General features: G+C 37.1%; 1 protein-coding gene across 5 annotated transcripts in view; it reads left to right on the top strand.

Annotated features, from left to right (window-relative positions):
- Positions 1–21,416, top strand: part of Acaca (acetyl-CoA carboxylase alpha) — a 271,723-nt gene that overhangs the window by 164,414 nt on the left and 85,893 nt on the right. For all 5 annotated transcript variants that reach the window (XM_075991299.1, XM_075991300.1, XM_075991302.1 and 2 more), the window contains 5 exons: positions 9,763–9,804; positions 11,498–11,713; positions 12,778–12,933; positions 16,091–16,294; positions 21,036–21,191. In XM_075991299.1, the coding sequence (XP_075847414.1) occupies positions 9,763–9,804; positions 11,498–11,713; positions 12,778–12,933; positions 16,091–16,294; positions 21,036–21,191 (774 nt within the window). The remainder of the gene's footprint in view (positions 1–9,762; positions 9,805–11,497; positions 11,714–12,777; positions 12,934–16,090; positions 16,295–21,035; positions 21,192–21,416) is intronic.

Raw genomic sequence — 21,416 nt, 5'->3', positions numbered from 1 at the left:
ATTAAAACAATTAAGCTGTTATTCAAGTACTGTTCATTTTTAATAATATAATAAAATAATATTTTTTATAATAATAGTGAGCATTGTTAAAAATGAGCAGGAGTCATTTTGAGTTCTGGAAGGGACTTTCTAAACTAAAGGCATTTGGTATTTTGTTTTCCCTCATTCAGTCATCTGGCTGATCTATTTAGTCTATAGAGAAGCCTCCCCTGCAAGCTAATAGCTAAGATTTTTCTGAAATTCTTTAGGAAATGTAGTGGACTACACAACTCCCTTATGTTATTGATGTCAGGAAATCCAGCAGAGTTCAGGTATATATCAATCAATAACTTCAGACAGGAAACTGGAGTCAGTGGAGAAGTATGAGGAGCTTAGAGAGAACCCTGGGGTTTTAGGAAGAAAAATCAGAAGCCTAGGGAATAAAATTGATACTTGGGGATAGACTATGAGTGTCCATGAATAAACACTGTGGCTGGTAGATGCTCTCAGAATTAAGTACGCATACCACAGAGTGAGGCCCTGGACATGTGTCAGAATTGGGCTAGGCTCCTACACATTTGGTAAGCTCACTTTTTATTACCAATATTGGATTAATAGCATATTATTAAATAGACTAACATGAATTTATAATTTTTTTTTTACTTTTTGCTAAAAGTGCATATATTATCATAATGTGTATGGTACAATGACTGCTTTTCTCTTATCATTTCATGGTCAAATAAAACTGTCCCCTAAAATTTTCAGAAAACCAAAATTCTTTTATATCACTAACATTTATTACTATATATATGAAACTCATACTAAATATAACAACAATAAAACCACAAAAGCAATAGCAAAAAAATTTCATATTTTCAAATCTGTATTGTGTCCTAGAGTCTGTCTAACTGCTTTAATTTTTTAATCTTCCTGCTGTCCTTATACTTCTGAATTTAGGTTGCTTAGGGATTTGTACAGACCAAATCTACTAGTTAATGAGGCTAACAGGGTGGTCTTCCAGCTGTTATTGTCCAGTTTTCGTTTATAGTAGCATCAGGTAGAAAATCAGGAGATTATAAATGCCTTCATTTTTCATTAGTGTATTAAAGCCTGCTTTGGAATCAAGTGAACATTTACAATTTAGTCGTGGGCTGAATTTGCTTTAAGGAATGAGACGCTTTCAATCATTATTTCTTAGAAATGATGATTGTGTTTGTAGGGACAATGGCAACTATTACTGAACCTCTAGGGAACCTTGGCAGAACTGTACAAGTTCAGGACTATAGTCCTGGTGCTGCTTTGAATTTTTCTGATGGTGGTAGCTTGCCATTCTTGAAGAATGCTTAGCTTCTGTCATGTTGTCTGATACATGGTTGGCCCATAGTTAGTGTAATGTGAAAAAGAGGAAGCCTTCCAGCAGTGTTAGAGATGAATCCCTTGATCTCGCTGGCTTCTTGGTAATCCATGGTGATGTAATGCAGTTCCTTCTGTTCTATACTGTGTTACTGAATAGAACTGAGGCTGTGTCCATGTGCAGCAAGGAGAAGAGAAAAGTTACCAAGTTTTGTTAAGAACAACATTGGTTCATGTGGAGTGAAACAAACTGCTCTTCAAAGTCATGGATGTTTTGTACTGCCCTAGAACCATTAGACAAATAAGGGCCAGGCAAAAGGAGGGATTCGTGGAGTGCCGGTGTACTGTGAGGTGTTTATTCTGATGCCAGTGAAGTCCATAAGCATCTCAGTACTGTATTGTGTGATCATGATTGTCTCAAGAAAGCTGGCCACTGATATGTCTGCTGCTGCCTTGATTGCTTGACTTTATACACAGACTCTTACTCTGAAACAGCTATTATACCAGCAATAAAAACACTGGGTTTGGAATCTGTTTTCAGCCATGTAATTAAGTCAAGTCTCCTTAATGTGAAGCAAAGAACAGTTTGAAATTAATGCTATAATAGGAAGTTGGAGGAAAAACAAGTCCGTCCTTTTAAATATATATGTTGCATTTTTTAAAAAAGAAAAGAACCCTGAAAAGAAATGAGATTTCTTAAATTGTTTTTTGTTTGCTTGTGGTTTTTTTATTGTTGTTGTTTCTTTCTTTTTCTTTGTGTGTTTTGTGTGTGTGTGTGTGTGTGTGTGTGTGTGTGTGTGTGTGTGTGTGTGTGTTAGGGAGAAGAAGAGACAACAGGATCTTACTCTGTAACCTCAATCCCTCAAGTACTGCAACTATAGACATATGCCACCCTGCATAACCTTACAGTTTGGCTTTTGAATTTCTCTGTTAAGTTGCAGTTAGTTACACTAATAGTTTAGGTCTTAAATTCCAAAATGTATAGCAGAAAGAGCTAATTGGTATATTTATATTTTTAAAAATTTGATTCCTCTTTCTTTTCTTTTTTTTAGCAAAGATATTTTCAAGGATATTAAAATGTGTGTTTTTACTATTTCTTCCTCTCTTTTAAAACAAAAACTTAAGGTCCAAATACTGTGACAGGATTGTAAATCACACTTATAGTTTGTATTTTAATTGTTTTCTTTTGGGGGGGGCTTTAAGTGCTTGTGGGATTTTAAAAATTGCCACAAATCTCTCAAGAGCTAGTTGTCCTTTCACGATTGCTTACATGTGAGTGACTCTCATGTAAGGTGAAGTATTTTAGATTGTTTAGGCCTTGCGGGAGGAGATTCCTATCCTAAACAGTTATCATGGCTCATAGTTAGTAGTTTGCACTTCTTTTCTTTTTGCAATGTAGTTAGTTGTTTACTAGTAGACTGACTAGCTAGGTTTGGTTAGAGTTTTGTTTTAATTACAGTCTATATAATTTGTTCTCAGCATGTTGAGGTAAAAGAGAATTGCACCAGCAAGCTCCCAATTTCTTCATCTCATTAGGTTTTTAACACGATTATTAGTATCATAATCAGCTATGATGCTTTCTCTTTCAGGTTTTTACATTCTCTGATTTGCAGGGTGTCTTGATTGGCTAATTTAGGCAAATTATTTTGATTGTCTTGATGATGGTTGGCTGATTAGAACACAGCAGGGGTATAATTTCTTCCTGAGAAATGTTGCATTCTTTTGTTTTGTTTTGTTTTTTTTTTTTTTTTGGTACCATAACACTAAGAGGGCTTTCTTTTTTGTACATTCAATTATGATATTTGCCCATAACACTAGAGCATGCCTGGAAAGCAATTACATTAGTGATGGAATAAGCAGGAATGCTGTTAGTGGGAAAATTGGCAGCATGGAAATGAGGTGAAATGCGGAAGTTACTAAAACCATAGGATCAGAATGTTTTTTTGTTGTTTTATTTTGTTTTGTTTTTGCTTATGATTTTTCGAGACAGGGTTTCACTGTGTAACCGCCATGGCTGTTCTGGAACTCGTAATGTAGACCAGGCTGTCCTCAAACTCATAGAAGTTCTCCTGTCTCTGCCTCCCAAGTGCTGGGATTAAAGGCCTATGTCTCCATTCCTGGCTTTGTTTGTTTTTTTCCTGATGTTTTGGAGTAATTTGCCTTTTGAGTGCCAACAGTTGACTTTTTATGAAACCCTTCAGCCTTCTGGTCTCCCAAATAATGTATTAATATTCCTGCTTTCCTTTTTTTGCAAACATTTCATGCCAACCCTATTGTAAATGTTCTGAATTTTAGTGTATCAAAAATCTCCTCAGAACTTGGAGGAGGTTTACTTCCATCACCTCAGATAACTTCTCAGCTCTCCGTGACAAAAGTGGGCATTTGTTGTTTGTTTTTGAGGGGCTATTTCTTGGTTGTTGTTTTAGTTTTAGTTTTTTTGAGACAGGGTCTCACTACATAGCCACTGGAACTCACAGAAATCCATCAACCTGCATCTGATTCCTTAGTCCTAGGAATAAAGGTGCACAATCACACAGAATGAAATTTTTTTTTAAATTGATAGTTTAACTCTTTCTTGTCACGTTACAGATATTTCACACTTTGCCAAAATGGAGCCCTTTTATTATATGCAGTGAAGGTATTTCCATTCAAACTGTTTGATTTTCATGTCTACAATTTTGATTAATTGATTTGGCAGAAAAGAGCACTTCTATTAAAATTTTTTTGTTTCTACTGTTTTGTTTTTTAATAAAAACAGGGAAAATATATGCCAAAATGGCATATTAGTACCTCCTCATTTCAGCAGATAGAAAAGTATGTTAAATGTTATCTTACGATTTTACTAACTTCTTTCAAGAAAAACCCATGGAATGATTTGTTTCTCTTTCTTTTCATTATGTTTTACTTTTAGGTAGTAGTCTGGAAGCTAGATCTCTCTAGAATAAAACTAGAACTAGACTATGTGAAGTTCAGAGTATATAATCTACTGTCCGCTTTATATTCCTCTGTTGTGCTGCAATTAAAGACATGCATCACTACTACCCAGCCTCTATGGCTAACTAGTGTAATTGCTGGGGTTTAAGGTATGTGCTACCACTGCCTGGTCTGTATGGCTTGTAATATGCTTTATATTATAATAAACAAAAAACTCTTTCATATTCTTAAAGACATATGCTGGAGCATTGTCTGTCTTTATTTGTACAAGTATATTCATGATGCCTATAACTTCTAGCAAATGTGTGATTATTGAACCAGCCTTTTCCAAACTCAAAGCAGTTTCCTATTGAAAACCTGAATAGGTATCAATGGTAATGTACATATTTTAGTCTTCCAAATTCTACAAAATGGAACACATCCATTTGCCAGATTTCATTCCTTTGAGTCCCCTTTGGGTTATTTTCTGGAGGTAATGGTGTTTAGTTGTATAAAAAATAAGTAGGACAATTTCTTATAATTTCCTTGGCTTGTTGTCATGTGATGGAAAAGTCTTTTTATAAACCTTTGCTATTGGCATGATGTTTTTTGTGTAATTCTGAGACCTTCAACACATTTCCAATCAATAATTGATTGATTTCTGCATTACCTTGTGTTAGAGGACCTGGCAGACCCATATGGGATCTATGTGTGTTATGTTTATGGGATGATTACTATTCCTGACTATATCTTGTGTTTGAGTAAATAATAATGTCAATTCTGTGACATCTGGTATAAATTCAGTGGTTTCAATATGCAAAACCACTCTTTCTGCATATTGAGAATCAGTACCTTACATTGAGAGGTTCTCTAAAATCCCTTAGTACCATGAGAATAGCATACAGTTCTGACTCTTGAACAGAATCATGATAGCTTTGCTCCACTTTACTTAAATTTTCTGATTTGTAACCTCCCTTTCCTGACTTAATTTCCATCAGTATAGATTGTAGGGGCTCTAGTTATTGGTGTGTCCTGTAAAATTCAAGGAAGGACCCAGCTAGTTTTCTTTATATGTTGAATTCTCTTGCTTTTGAGATAGTTGTTGCTAATCTCTCCCAAAATATTACTGCATGCTCTTTGCCAGGGTTGACTTTCTTCCCATAGTTTGACAATTTTACCATTATTAAAAGGTATTACTATTACTGCTGGGGCTAGTCCTGCTAATTGATGAAGTCCAAATTTTCCTTTTAGAATTAACTCCACTTAAGTTTTTAGTGTTTTACTAAGTTCATGTGATAAAAAGATCTGTTCTAAGGTAATATGTTCCCTCTGCATTAAAATTCCTGTAGGGGAATGTTGGGAGGGTAATATGACCAGAATGCCATTAAGATTTGTTTCCACTTGATCAACATGTGCCTTCTGTAATTTCTCTTCAATCAAAGCCAATTCTCTCTCAGCTTTAGCTGATAGTTTCCTGGGCCTATTTAAGTCCTTGTCACCATCTAAGGTTTAAGCAATGGCCTTTAAGAACAGAGAAACTGGGGCTGGAGAGATGGCTCAGAGGTTAAGAGCACTGACTGCTCTTCCAGAGGTCCTGAGTTCAATTCCCAGCAACCACATGGTGGCTCACAACCATCTGTAATGAGGTCTGGTGCCCTCTTCTGGCTTGCAGGCATACACACAGACAGAATATTGTATACATAATAAACACATATTAAAAAAAAAAGAACAGATAAACTGCTGTTCTAAATACAGGTTTGTCTGTCAACCATTTTAAAGGTAGGGCTGTTGGTACCTCTAAAATATCAGCAGCTGTTGTGCCCTGTTTTTGTTCATTCTGAATGGTTGGTGACTGTTCTTTATAAAACCTTCTAATATTTTTTCTGTTAATTTATGGTTTGTTTCTAAGATTGCAAAAATATTAATCTGAGTATTCCATTGCTAAAACAAATCATGTCCCCACAAACTCATTGCTATGTTAACTACATATGCTTTTAATATTCCTCTCTGTCTTTCTGGCCCTATACATTCGAACTGCCTCACATTCTATTTTACCTGAGATAAAATTCCAGTCCCTAAAAACTGAACATTTACAATTGAATTTACAACCGAAGAGGCCAATTTGTATGCCCAGATTCTGATGAAATTATTTTTACACCCACACCTGTGTCTTCCAGACCTTCAATGACAACATCGCTTATTTGTATTTTTTAATTTTGGTCTTTGTTCATTTATAGTTTACCAAAATACTCTTATGGTTTTCCTGAACTTTTTGTTCTCCCTTCTATAGGTGTTCTATTATTCAGAGTAGTATGCTTTCTTACAGTAGTCATTAGGTTCTTTCATTGCTCTGAGATGGAGTTTCCTCTATGATGGTAGGAAACAACTGAACCATATTTGGCATAGAGGCCTGCCAGAGGCCCATCACATAGTTTCCTGATGGCAAAGGATTAACATGAATATCCCTCATTAACCTGCATTCATTTGACCAGTGCCTGACTTTGCCACACCTTCCACATAATCCAGAAGAGAGGCGTGTTCTGACTAGACTATTCTTAGAAAAAACATTGTTTCTAGGAACGCCCCGTGTACAATCCCTTTTAAGGTGACCTTGTTTGCCACAATTATAACATTGGACATTTCGATTTTTCCTCAAACCTCTGGAAATTACCTCTCCTATCCATGCATCATCAGGGTCATGAGATTCAATATTAATTATATCTCGAATCCAGTCCTCCATAGGTGCTGAACTTGCCTTTGACAGCCTCATTATCCTTCTGCATAGAGAATTGTCATTTTCAAAAGCCAGGGATTCAATTATTCCTTGTCTAGCTTCTGAATTTGGTATCATTCTATTTACTACTGAAGTCAGTCTTTGAAAGAAATCTGTAAAGGCTTCCCTTGGACCCTGTATAACTTTAGCAAATGACTCAGTTTTTTTTTTCTATTTCTCCAATTCTGCCCCAAGCATTCAGAGCTGTTGCACAGCATAAATCCAGGGTGGGATCATCATATTCAGCCTCCTTTCTATAGCAGCATAATCTCCTTTTCTAAGAATTTGATCTTAGGAGAATTCACTACCTTTAGTTTTACTTTGCTGTTCAATAATCTTATCCTCTTCTCTGAACCAGGTACTCCATTGTAGTTGTGGACCAGACTCTAAAACACCATTCATTAACCAATTCTACCCAGTCTTTAGGGATAATTCTATTACAAATTGACCATGATTCTAACATATGCTTCACAAAAGGTGAATGCATGCCATATGAGACTGTTGCTTTCTTGAATCTCCTTAAATCTAACATTGGCACAGGAGTCCACTTAGCCTTTAACAGAGCCTCTGCCATTTGATAATTCCTGTATGGTTACTGGATATATTAAAGTTGGTTGTCTGAAAACCTTAGGCTGTTCCTCTCTATTCTTATAATGTTATGCTGAAATTAGTTCTCCATTAAATTCCTCTGTCTAGATTTGAATATCTTTGTGATCTGTTTTATTAGATTTTTCTAAGACCTATATCGTATCATTCAGATTAGCCAACTTTTTTAGTGATAAAACAATTGTTTTAATGCTGATAATATTTACAATTGATACTACATAAATCCCTTCTAAATTAGTTATCCTCTCATTTAACCTTTCTGTTTTCAAACTGTCCAGCATATTATCATACAGAGACATAAATCCCTCCATTGTAATGGTTTTTCCCAGATTTTAATGTGGAAAAAAAAAACCTCTTTTAACTAATTCCTCCCTTTAAGAATTACCAATTGTCTTACCAAATCTGCTGCCAATGTTGATGAAGATGTGAGGCTTATTGCTGCTACATAGAACAATAAATGTCTGATTGGATTTCAAGGCAGCTACCTAATTTGACAGCAGCCTGAGAAGGGGGTTCAGGAAGAGCCCACCAGAAGAAAAAAAAGAAAGGAAGAAAAATCTAGCCAGTAGAGCAGTGAACCTGGCCACTTGTAACTCTGGCCTATGCCGGTATCTGAGAAGCGATAGGCAGATAGCTTTTTTGTGAATTTGTACTCCAAACATTTGGTGCCAAATGTAGCACAATTAATAAAAACCCAGAGAAAGATATTGGGGTTCAACCTGAAGATCAAACAAGCAAAGAAGCCACCCACTGGCTCTTACCTCTACCTCAAACCAAAAATTGGCAATCCTGCCTCCGTGAATCCTCAGATTGAGACTGAGACCTGTCTCCTCCCATTTTATATTTCTCTCTAGTCCTGGGATCAAAGGTGTGCACCACCACTGCCCAGCCTTTATGGCTAACTGGTGTGGCTGCTGGAATTAAAGGTGTGTGCCACCACTATCTGGCCTATATGGCTGACTAGTGTGGCTGCTGGCATTAAAGGTGTGTGCCATTACTAATCTGTCTTAATTTCCGTGTTGTTTGTTTGTTTTTGGTCTCACCAATGAAAAACATATTTAAATGAGCAATTTTGATTATAACAAGAATAAAAAGATAATGCTCTATGCTTGGGAGGCCAAAGGCACGGTTTCTGTCATGAGAGACTTTGTTTGATTTTCCCCTTGAGCTAAGCCTTGCTCATCTGTAAAGCAGGGACTGTGATCATTCCCTTAAAAGACACAGGAGAGTGCCCTCTACCTAGTAGATTTTGAGTCCATTTTTTCTTCAAGGCTCCTGAAGAATGTGTAGCTAGCTGGTCCTGATCTCTCTGCTTTATGCCAACTTTCCCTTGATTATATTGCACTCATAATGAAGAAGGTACCTAATGGAACCTCCTAGAGAGGAAATAGTAATGACTCATTGCAGCACTGCCAGGAGAGCTTCCCATCCGAGAAACAGGAGTATTTGGTGTTAATAAGTTAAATTTCAGAAACTAATGAACTCTGCTAATTGAATTCATCTTTGTTAATTAATAGGGTTCTAGTAAATTGGTTGCTTTCTTGTGTAATGCTGTGCAGAAAGGCCTAATGATTTCAAGTTCACTGGTCTCACTCCTCTCTTTCCTAGGCAGAGCACTAGTGACCAAAGTAGCATCCACTGCTTCCTTTGTCTTGAAATGTTATTATTAAATCCTTGAAATCATCAGTTTCAGATTGAATGTTGGAGTAGGGGTAGAGACAAAACACCATAGACTTAAAATTTACTTGACTAGTTTACAATTGAAGAGTTTTCTTAAAGAGAAGCTTGGGAAATCAGTCTAGTAAGACTCATTGCAGTGGTTCTAGTATACGGCATATTGTTTTTATTTGCCAGGTTGTGCCAAGAGTAACACACAGGAAGACTCTTTTTCTACTTGAGCGATAAAATGAACTCTTTCTTCAGAGATGATAGATACTAAAGGTAGATTAATAGTTTAGTAATTCCCAAGTGGGGTCAAAGTGATGATTATCCAGAGGGTACCTGGAGTAAGCTCAGATAAAGAGCATGTTTTTTAGGAACTGTCTTCTAGATATTTGACAGAGGTCATACAGTGTGTTATATCCCCAAAGAGCCATTCCCTGAAGAGCTAACACATTTTGCCTTCTTCTTTATCTCAGAGAGAATTTCCCAAATTTTTCACATTCCGAGCAAGGGATAAGGTAAGGATGATTTACTTCATTGCCTCTCTTTATTTCCCTCTCTCCTCCCTGCCTCCTCCTCCTTCCTCTGTCTGTCCTCCATTCCATCCTTTTCTCTTTCCCTCCCCTTTTTCTACTATGAATAGGCCATTGCTGCCATTCTTTTTTTTCTAAAGCATACTTCCTTAAGAAAGAGTTTAAGAAATAATCAAATGTCTTGACCCAAAGAAGGCTTCAAAAACATCCCTTTCCTTTAGAACAATTTTGATGTATTACTAAGGAATGCTTTATTTCGTAAAGTTATTCTATTTTTTGTTCCTTTTTTTTTTTTTTTTTTTGGTTTTTCGAGACAGGGTTTCTCTGTGGTTTTGGAGCCTGTCCTGGAACTAGCTCTTGTAGACCAGGCTGGTCTCAAACTCACAGAGATCTGCCCGCCCCTGCCTCCCAAGTGCTGGGATTAAAGGCGTGCGCCACCACCGCCCGGCCTTTTTTGTTCCTTTTTAGTAGGATTATTGTTTTTGGGTTTTCGAGACATGGTTTCTCTGTAGCTTTGGAGCCTGTTCTGGAACTAACTCTGTAGACCAGGCTGGCCTCGAATTCACAGTGATTGGCCTGCCTCTCTCCTGAGTGCTGAGATTAATGGTATGCACCAACACCACCCAGTTTAGTAGAATTATTCTTGTAACCTACAAGACAGTTGATTTATATTGAGCTCTTTTTTCATCCATATGGTTTTTTTTTTTAGTTTTAAAGTATAAAATTTCATAAAGAGTTGATTTCTCCCTCTTGCTAGCTTATATTTTAGGTGTCTTTCCCATTGACTTAATTGACATGCTTTCTAGCAGAATAATTTATATTCAGCAATGTAGGAAATGTATTTATAAACTTTTTACATATAAGTGATGATGTAACTATTGGGATTTTCCCCAAAGCCAAATACCATCTTAATATATGATGTTTATTTCTTACTATGTGATAAGATATGAGTCTCACCATTAAGCATCATTCTACTTGGGTGAGCCCATAACACTATCTTGTGAAGTAGATACTAATTAATGTGAAGCAATCTGCATAGTTGGTTGTTTTTTTTTTTAATTTTTAACAGTATTAAATGCTTCAGAAGTTCTGAGGGAATTGATTTTAGTTCATGTTGTTTTTACTTAGTATTTTTTGGAATGACAGAATCTTACAGTATAGCCCTGGCTGGCCTGGAACTCTATTTAGACCTGACCTAAAACTAAAAGAGATCCACCTGCCTGTGTCTTTGGTTTTTTGTTTGGTGCTAGAGCACCTGTTATTATGTAAGCTATTCAGTAGTTTTGTATGTGTCTCATTAGTATATTACAACTTATGTTTCTATTTTTGAGACCCCTTCCACTCCTTATTATAGATAGAGTTTTACCTTGTAATCTAAGCGATCCTCTAACTCACTATGTAAACCTATAGCCTTGTTTTATTTTGTATTTTATTTTAGTTATTTATTGTGGTGCTAGGGATTGAACCCACATGTTCACACGTTAGGCAAGTACTCTACCTCTGATCCACATCCTCAATCCCCATGATAGCCTCAAAATTTGGATGATCCTCCTGCCTCAGCCTCACAGATGTCAGTTACTAGGTTCAATCTTTAAGAATCTGTTTTATCAACACAATCATAAAGTAATTTTGCAACTGCCTCATGTGATCTGTTTTTCCCTCTGATTCTTGTGCTCAGTTTGAGGAGGACCGCATTTATCGTCACCTTGAGCCTGCTCTGGCTTTCCAATTGGAGCTGAACCGGATGAGAAATTTTGACCTCACTGCCATTCCATGTGCTAATCACAAGATGCACTTGTATCTTGGGGCAGCTAAGGTGGAAGTGGGCACAGAAGTAACTGACTACAGGTTCTTTGTCCGTGCAATCATCAGGCATTCTGATCTGGTCACAAAGGTGAGTCCTTTACTTTAATGGGAAGTTATCCATTAGGGAAAGGACAGAGAATTAGTCATGGCTCAAAATCAGAGTTTTACTATTTAAATCAAAGCTTTTGTCTTTGTCATTCTCCAATCTTCCAAATAATAAAGGCTCATTTTTCTTTAATTTGATTTTTCTTGATAATAGAAGCATGATAGCACTTTCTTGAAGAAAGAAAACAGTGCTTAACAGACAAAAACCACAAAGACTTGGGTAATGGTAACGAATAAGGAGAAAGTTACAGTAACCGTTACATAAACCTGTCTTCATGTGTGGGCTTCCTCCTATGCTATATGCTAACTATTGCATCCCATTGCCATTGCCATAAACTTCCTTTAGCATTTTGTGCTATACAGGTCTTTTTTCTAAAGTGTTCTGTTTGGCATATGTGAAACATAATCATATTGGGGTTTTAGCTCTGGCAATGCCTAGCATCTCTACTTCTTAGTGGAAATTATATTGTTAAAGGCTGGAGAAAGGGCTGGCAGAGACTCTATTTAGCCCTCACCAGCCTTTGCCTTCTACAGTCAATAGACTTACAACCAAGAGAAAGTTAAACAATGTACAAGCAGATGTGTTCTCATATTGCTTCTTAAATTATTGCTTTGGGGGTAGAGGTGGGATGCATGTACACCTTCCCATTCAAGCACATGTGGCCAGAAGTTGACATGAAGATATCTTCCTCTGTTACTAACCATTTAATTTTTATTACTGTTTGTCTGTTTAAGCACATATGCACCTCTATCATTCTCTACTTTGTTTTTTGTTTGAGAACAGTAGCTCTCATTGAACCTGGGACTTATAGTTTCAGCTAGACTGGCTGGTCAGTGAACCTTCTGATTCACCTGTCTCCATTCCCCACCTTCCCTTGGTGCTAGGGTTTCTGATGTAGGGCACCGCTCCAGCTTTTTCTTAAGCACTGGAAATCTAAACTTAAGTCTGTGTTTTCCCAGCAAACACTTTACCCATTGAACCATTTCCCCATCCCTTCTTTATTGCTTATAAAGCACATTAATGGTGGTAATTTTCTTCTTATATAGGAAGCTTCTTTTGAGTATCTACAAAATGAAGGGGAGCGGCTGCTCCTGGAAGCCATGGATGAATTGGAAGTTGCTTTTAATAATACAAATGTCCGCACTGACTGTAACCACATCTTCCTCAACTTTGTGCCCACAGTCATCATGGACCCATCAAAGGTACATTTCCCACAATTTCTCTGTCTGTCCCCCAAAAGAGACTCATTTGTGTGTGACTTACTTAGATTTGGAAACAGATGTTCATGTCATCAGGTTGTCTTTTTAATTTTTTAAAGTCACGGATTGAGTTTCATAGGATAATTCCAAAATTGTTTTACTTAGCCATTAGAAATAGTTCTCAAAATGGAAGGTGCTGTGTCACTTATTTGCTGTAATAAGAACTTCTTCTTTAGGGCTGGAGAGATGGCTCAGAGGTTAAGAGCACTGGCTGTTCTTCCAGAGGTCCTGAGTTCAGTTCCCAGCAACCACATGGTGGCTCACAACTATCTGTAATGAGATCTGGTGCCCTCTCTGGCCTGCCGGGATACATGCAGATAGAATACTGTACACAAAATAATTAAATAAATAGTTTCTCCATTGATACTGGTTTTGTAATATTTGCCATGTGGTGTCCTATTTTATATGATATCCCAGGATTCCTTATCTGAACTGATTAATTTTGCTATATTGGACATTTTGGCTAAATTATTGCCTTTATGCATTAAATACTACTAATGAGTGGCCTTGCTTAGGTGCAACACTGTCTGAAAATATCTACCCTATTCTCCACAGTGAGATAATTTGATTGTAAGGAAGTTCACATGATATATCTGTTTTTGTCCCTGAGTGTTTTCTAAACTGTGTTCTGTACAATTTAAGGGAAGAAAAGAAGATGATTCTGTACTTAGCTTTTATCTTAGTTGAAATAAGGGCAAGTGCCTCTGTTCCTGGTATTTCTGTCTTTCTCCTGGGTTGCTGTACATTTGGATAGGACTGTCAATCAATATCTACCTTTCTCTACATCACTTGTCTTCTTTTTTAAAATGTACATGTCACATGTACACCAAACTAGCCTCAAACTTCCTGTGTAGCTAAGAATGATCTTGAGTTTCTGATCCTTCTCCCTCAACCTTCCAAGTGCTGGGTTATACAGTGCTGGATTATATAGTACTGGGTAATGCAGTACTGATTATTCACTGCTGGGCTATAATGCAGTATATCATACAGTGCTGGGGATCAAATCCAGGGGTTTTTACATGCTACCCAATCACTCTGCCATCTGAACTGTATCCTCAGTTCCTATTTTACCCATTGAACTTAATGCCCAAGACCTGAGAAATTTTCCTATTTTTTTTTCTCTTCTAAACCCCAAGCTAATGATGGGATAATTCTGTCTGTTTGTAAACCTGTTCTTTGAGTCTCAATTTGCATGATCTGACAGCAAAATTTCACTTCAGCACCAAAAAATTAGAAGTCTTACAGCATGGCCAGGACACTGTGTATTTTTAGTTGGCTTTTTCTCTATGAGTAATTTTATTTTTAAAACATCAGCCTTTATGTACCCCCTACTCTGAGTACTCAGACTCTGCTTTGCTACTCACAGATCACTGTTGTTTCCCATACACACAGATCGTTAGCTTTTATCCTCTCAAGAAAGGAATGGATAAACGTATCTTCATTAGTAAGCATAATGTAGGAACAGGGAAGTTATCTACTTGAAACCTATTCTAGGGCTGGAGAGATGGCTCAGAGGTTAAAAGAACTGACTGCTGTTCCGATGGTCCTGAGTTCAATTCCCAGCAACCACATGATGGCTCATATCATAATCTATAATGAGATCTGGTGCCCAGAACACTATATACATAATAAATAAATTAAAAAATAGAGACCTATTCTAAGTTAAAGTTTTGTGGTACAGAAATGAAATACATGCAGGGTGATACATTCTACGGGAAAACCATGATTAGGACATGTAAGGTAATCTTAAGGCATTCTAAGTGCTGAGACAGCACTGTAGAAAGACCCTTCAGAATGCTCTGGTACTTGAAGCCCTATTGGGAACAGCTATTGATTTAGCATGTTGGTAGCAAAACCATTTATACATTTATTTACTTGATGAGACTTGGTTCTTCCCTTGTACCATGTGGGTTCCAAGGATCTTTAAGTTCTCAGGCTTGGTGACAAGTGCCTTCATCCACTAAGACATCTTGCCAACCTATAAAGTCACATCTAGGGATATCCAGTAAAAATAAGTTTTCTAACTCTGAAAACCAAGAATACCAAGCTGTCTCAATACAAAGCTTCTGGGAAATGAGGGAATATCTCATCTCCGTAAATCCCAGTTGGACTTGGCAGTGACCAAAGTTGAGATCGCTAGTGTTTAGAGGGAACATTCTGGCACAGCCTACAAATTGCCTTTCTTTAATTTGTGCAATTTACTAAGAGACATACATTATCAAGTTTAATAAAATTTTGTAGAAAAAAGCTCATGGTGGTAATTGCTGTGTTGATTTAAGGTCCTGTAAGTGCAATGAAACATAGTTACCATGCATAGAAATGCTACTTAATAGCTATTTAACCAGGGATTTTATTCTTATTTGGGGCTTTCTCTTAAATCCCCTGGCTTTTAATTTTAGATATTGCAGATCTTTGATATAGAGTATGAATATAATTGGGAAAGGGAAAGGAGTTGTACAGATTTCGGGGTTGTGAGTCAAAAGAAAACCACTCAAATACCGAACCAGCATGAAATTGCTTCTAACTTGTTCCAAATAATAGTAGGTTGGGGAGTGTCCTAGTTCCTTTCTGCTGCTATGATAAACAAACAAACAAACAAAACACCTACAACCAAAAGCAATGCAGGGAAGGAAAAGATTTATTTCAGGTTCTACTTCCAGATCACAGTTCATAATTGAAGAAAGTCAGTACAGGAACTCAAGGTAGGAACCTAGAGTAGACACCGTAGAGGAAGACTGCTTATTGGCTTCCCTACTAGCTCATACTCAATTAGCTTTCTTTTTATACAGCTCGACCCACCCACCTAGGAATAGTGCTGCCTACAATGTCCTGACCCTTCTTAATCTAACAAGACAGTCAAACCAAGGCAATCCTTCCATTGAGGTCCTTCTTTTCAGGTGACTCTGGATTGTGTCAGATTGACTATAAAAACTAAGAAGGAAGGGGAGAATAAACCACATGAGTTCTCTTTGTAAGTGTGGTACCTATCTCCATAAACCAGCATCTTTTTCCAATATTCTTTAGCAAAGATGTGCAAACTTAGAACAAGTTTTAGTTGCAAAGTATTTTGGTTTTACACTTGGTATTGTAACTGTGTCAGATTGAAGAATCTGTGCGGAGCATGGTAATGCGCTATGGAAGTCGGCTGTGGAAATTGCGCGTCCTCCAGGCAGAACTGAAAATCAACATTCGCCTGACAACAACTGGAAAAGCAATTCCCATCCGCCTCTTCCTGACAAATGAGTCTGGCTATTACTTGGACATCAGCCTGTATAAGGAAGTGACTGACTCCAGGACAGCACAGGTACAGTAGTCAAGCAGACTCCTCCAAGGTTTTATTTGATCCAACACATAATAACCCCCAAACCCCATTGGTTTGTCCTTTACCTTTGAAAACGGCTTTGTGCCTCTTGATCATGCATGCTATAAAACCATAACCTTTTGTCAAATATTGACATGCTTTAACAGGCCAGGTGAACCAATTCCACAGATAATTATGCAGTTCAGATGTTTATGGTTTCCAGGGGCACTTTTGCTAAGTAATCTAGATTTCCTGATCTGATTTGTTTTCCTGTTCCTAGTGCAGCCTTTCACTGGCAGATGAGGAAAGGGGATAGTCTGGAATTTATCAACTTCTGTCTTTCAAAAGAGGAAATTTCACCATAGAATCATATCAGGAACAGAGCCAAGCAGTGTCTTCTTCATACTTGTACATTTCATTCACTCATGCTCACTTTCTTTCACTGAGTTTAGAGTGCTGTATGCCTATACATGAGCAAAGTAAGAAGCCATAACCCATTTTCCAGGGAAAAATTTTGGGAATGCAGAAATGAAAAATGAATAAGCATGTTTATTCTATGATAATAGAGCATCCTATTATAATTGGCTTGCCACCTTAGTTTCTAAACATTTGGACCATTTTCTGTGGTGTGCACACATCTTCAGAGGTGTAATATGTTATTTTAGGGCTTCAGTGTATACTTGAAGAATGTACTCCTAATAAAGGGTGTACTTGTACCAGAATACAAGGGTTTTAGACTGTTCAATGCATTTGGTTCTGGGAAGCAATTATGTGGCTCTTGTTTTTATCTAGGAAAGGAGGCAGGAAAAGACATTTTTGTCTCTGCTTTGGAGATGAATTTTTTAAAATCCTAGTTTAGGCAGTTTTCTTAGTGACCTTTCATTTTGTTTTTTGATTCTCAGTTAGATCACCAAAGAAGTCTATCCTTTAAGAAGAAAGCAGTTAGAACAGCATGCACAGAGCACAGGGGTGAGCAGGAAGGAGTGCTCAATAATTTTGCTGCATGTGATGTTTTTCAGGACAACCTTAAGGACATTTTCAGTCAGGACTTTCCATGGTTAGGGATGCTTTTAATTAACTTCTACAATGGCTTCAAGGCAGGCCTATTCTTCTGTAAAATAAGAAGGCCACTTGAGATTTTAATGTTTCTGATAAATGTTTTTTCTTCACAGGTTTCTTCTTCTTTTTTCCCATTTCTCTTTATTAGAAAGCTCTTAGATTTCCCTGATGCTAGATGGTGGTGACACAGGCGCATGAAAGGCACAGGTGCCTTCAGCAGAGATTTAGTATTGTGCCTGGCACAAAATAAACACTTAATAGGCATCTGTAAGAGTGAATAAGCTGCCCTCGACCTGAAGGGGGCCAACATATTTAAAAGCCCTGGAGGTTGCCGAGCCTTCCTATGGCATGGAAGCTAGGTTGAAAGCAGTGATAGAGGCAGGAACTGACCACAGCAGCCTCTAGCCAGTTCCTGTGCACCAGTGCCTACTTGGTGCTTATTACTGAACTTCATTTCCTCTTTCTTTAGAAATCAATATAATATGGAACCATGTTTATCATTTGTTCATTTACTTATTTAATATTTACTGACTACGTATAGTGTGTCAGAAACTATGGCTACAAAGCAGTTCCTTGTTAAGAAATGTATATTATAATGGGAAAAGATAGATGAGTAATTGATGCTTCCATGATATGATAAGAGACATTATAAAATAAAAACATTCAGGGCTCTAAGGGTGCCCACTGTGTAGGTCAGTGATGGTTCTCTATGAGAAGCCCTGCTGCAGCCTTCAATGGGAGGTATAAATAAAACCTGTATATGTTTTCAAACTGGTAAAACATGACCTCTACCAACTTTTAATTACTATGTTTATCATAGGAGAAAATGGAGCTAACGTAAATGGTCATTTGGGGCTTCATTTAGGGTCCATTACTACCAAACTCTTGCCCTAGCACATTGTTTATTGCCAATGAGAAGAAAAGTTAACTTGCTTGAGTTTCATGTTTCTTGTATGGTCTTTGTCCTATAGGCTGAAATGAACAATTTCAGGCAGTCCTAAGTAGGAAGAAAAGGTTTGGGTAGTTTGTTACTTAAAAAAATTGACTTCCAGTGAGGAAAGTAAAGTGAACAGTTTAAAGTCACCTTTATTGAGTTTACATTTTTGTATAGTTTACATGTACCAAAATGGTTTCTTTTGCTCCATTTGCTTTGATAAAGTCTGACAGTTGTACATGATATATGTCATCAGAGTCATTATAGAGAATTTCTTGTCACCCCACAAAGTTTCTCTTCTTTTCAGTGAAAGACAGAACACCAATTGCAGCCTTAGGCAACCACTGAGATCTGCTTTCTGTTGCTGTATATAGTTTTGCGTGCCCTTTAGTTGCATGTAAATTACATCAGACAATTCATACTATTCTTTATCCTACTTGTTTTGTTTAACATAATGTTTTGGTGGTTCATCTATGTTGCAAGGACTATGAGTATGCTCTTTTTCATTATTGAGTAGTATTCCATTTTTTAGATTTACCAAAATGTTTATATCCATTCAATTACTGAAGTTTTATTTCCAAATTTGAGTTGTTAAGAATAAATCTGTAATGTGCATTCATTTGTAAATCTTTGTCTTTTGGTTTTGTTTTATTTGAGACATAGTCTTACTATGTCCTTCTGGCTGTCCTGGAACTTAATATGTAGACCAGACTGGCCTTAAAGTTTAAAGAGATCCTCCTATCTCTGCTGAGGTTAAAGGCATGTGCCCAGCTACTATTTGTTAATCTTTATGTAGGTAAATTTTTATTTTTCCTGATTTAATGCATAGGAGTCTATAATTGCTAGTTTGTAGTAACTATTTTTTACTATTATAAGAGACTTACAAGCCACTAAATGGTTACCATTTTAAATTCCAGCAACAATGTATAAACGCATGTAGCTTTCTTCAGTCCTTTTCCTTACTGCGTAGTTATATTGCTTTAAATGGCTATTCTAACTTCATCCCAGAGCTTGCAGAATTGAGTTTTAAACCCTGTACTTACAGCTTTGCCTCTCTTAACAGGAAATATAGTAGTTCAAAACTACTGATGTTACTGATGTTTTTAATTTTACCAGGTGTGGTGTGTGTGTGTGTGTGTGTGTGTGTGTGTGTGTGTGTGTGTGTGAGAGAGAGAGAGAGAGAGAGAGAGAGAGAGAGAGAGAGAGAGAGAGAGAGAGAGAGAGAGATCAGAACAGCTTACAGGAATCAGGTTCAGTCCTAGGCATAGCATTAAACTCAGGTTGTCAGGCTTGGTGGCAGGTAGTTTGCTGGCTGAGTTGTCTCACAGTCTTGAACCTGCTGCTTTTATTTCTTTTTCTTACTTTGATTCAGTCTTTGTCCCAAATCCAGTTTTCTCATACTGTACTCTTGCCAAAACACCTGAAATCTGTTTTTTTTTTTAAATATGACTAGTTCTTTTAACTCCCAAGGTGTTACTGCTGCTGCTGTCTCCCACTTGGTAACTTTCCCCCTTGGTCTTTTAGAAGAGAACTGGAGGTTCCACTCTGGGGACTTTAAACAGCCTAGGATATGTTTGCCCAGAATAAGACCTAATTGACAAGTCACCAGAGCACTCTTATTCCTCTGAGCTCAGATGCTAAGGAGTCACTTAGATGGATGACCTTCAGGTTTAGGTTAGTATTTAATTCCATTCTATGCATATATATCAAATCCATGGATCTTTTCATTAATGGTACACTTGTGCTTATATTTTAGGTCCAAACAGATGGGAATATATATATACCTTTTCATTCCAATCTCCATTTGTATTCAGTGTGTTGGGAATCTATATTTTATGTGTTCATACATAAAGTGCCTAGTTTAGTGTTATACAACCTCTGAGCACTCAATAAATATTAATTGAATTGAAATAATGGCATCCCTTATAAATATTCATGAGCAAATAAAACTAGCTAAATATATGGAGTATGAAGTACTCTTCTAGAAATATTTGAGTTAAAAAATGATTAAAAACTGGTGTGGTGGTTTCATTATGTGATAATCCAGCAATTGCAGGAATTCACTAGTTAGAGGCAGTATACTAGAGAGAAATACATACATACATACATACATACATACATGTGTGTGTTTATATGTAATTTAATAAAATATAGTGATTTTATCATAGGCTGTGTCTTATGAGCTAACAAGAATTAATTAGGTGAGTGAATGAAATATACTTACTCTGACAAAAGTATTTGGATCCTTTATGTGGCTAATAATACTACAAAGAACCTTCTAATCTAGGGACTAAGGCATGATCAAGTGGTAGAATATTGATCTGGCCCAAGAACAAGAATTTTCTCTAGTATATAGCTGCTCCTCGACTTAAATACTAGAACTGTTTTGTTTAGTTAGCTGGCATGCTTCATTTTTTAGTATCCGAGATTCAAGTCAATTTAGAAGGCAAGTGCCATCACTCTGTCTCTGAGATGTGAAATTTACACTGGACGTTTTTGTTGATGTCACCTAATCCCAAACTAAGAACAGTCTAGTATAAATAGCACATCACTATTTTAGAGTTGGTTAAGTGGCAGAGAAGGGACAATACCAAATACCCAGTGACATGAGGCAAGTCTCCGCCATTAAGCACTTCTCCCCACCCCCATCTGTATTTTAAGAAATAACATTGTGGAAAACAATGCTATAGGCAACTATTTTATTTTCTATTTATCTCTTAACTGTCTGTGCATTCTGTTTTTTCCCCACAGATCATGTTTCAGGCATATGGAGACAAGCAGGGACCACTGCACGGAATGTTAATCAATACTCCATATGTGACCAAAGACCTTCTTCAGTCAAAGAGATTTCAGGCGCAGTCCTTAGGAACAACGTATATATATGATATCCCAGAAATGTTTCGACAGGTAAAAGTGGCTAACAGGCGATAGTTTGAGGCTTCTTTAAGTTTCCATCATGTGTAACTTTTCCTAGAGAAGGGCACTCACAGGCTGGAAGTATCTTGACGCTATTCTAATTTCGTCTCATTAATGACTTAGTGTCTTCTAACTCAGGTGCTTCATGAGGAATGGTGAGAAGAGACGTCTCAAGTAAACCCTTGCCACATTATGTCTACAAGGACCTATGTGAGG

The sequence above is a fragment of the Microtus pennsylvanicus genome, chromosome 11 (assembly GCF_037038515.1).
Source record: "Microtus pennsylvanicus isolate mMicPen1 chromosome 11, mMicPen1.hap1, whole genome shotgun sequence".
In the NCBI taxonomy this organism is placed as follows: Eukaryota; Metazoa; Chordata; class Mammalia; order Rodentia; family Cricetidae; genus Microtus; species Microtus pennsylvanicus.
Note: the sequence above shows the minus strand (reverse complement) of the source record. Positions and strands in the feature narration are given on the sequence as shown.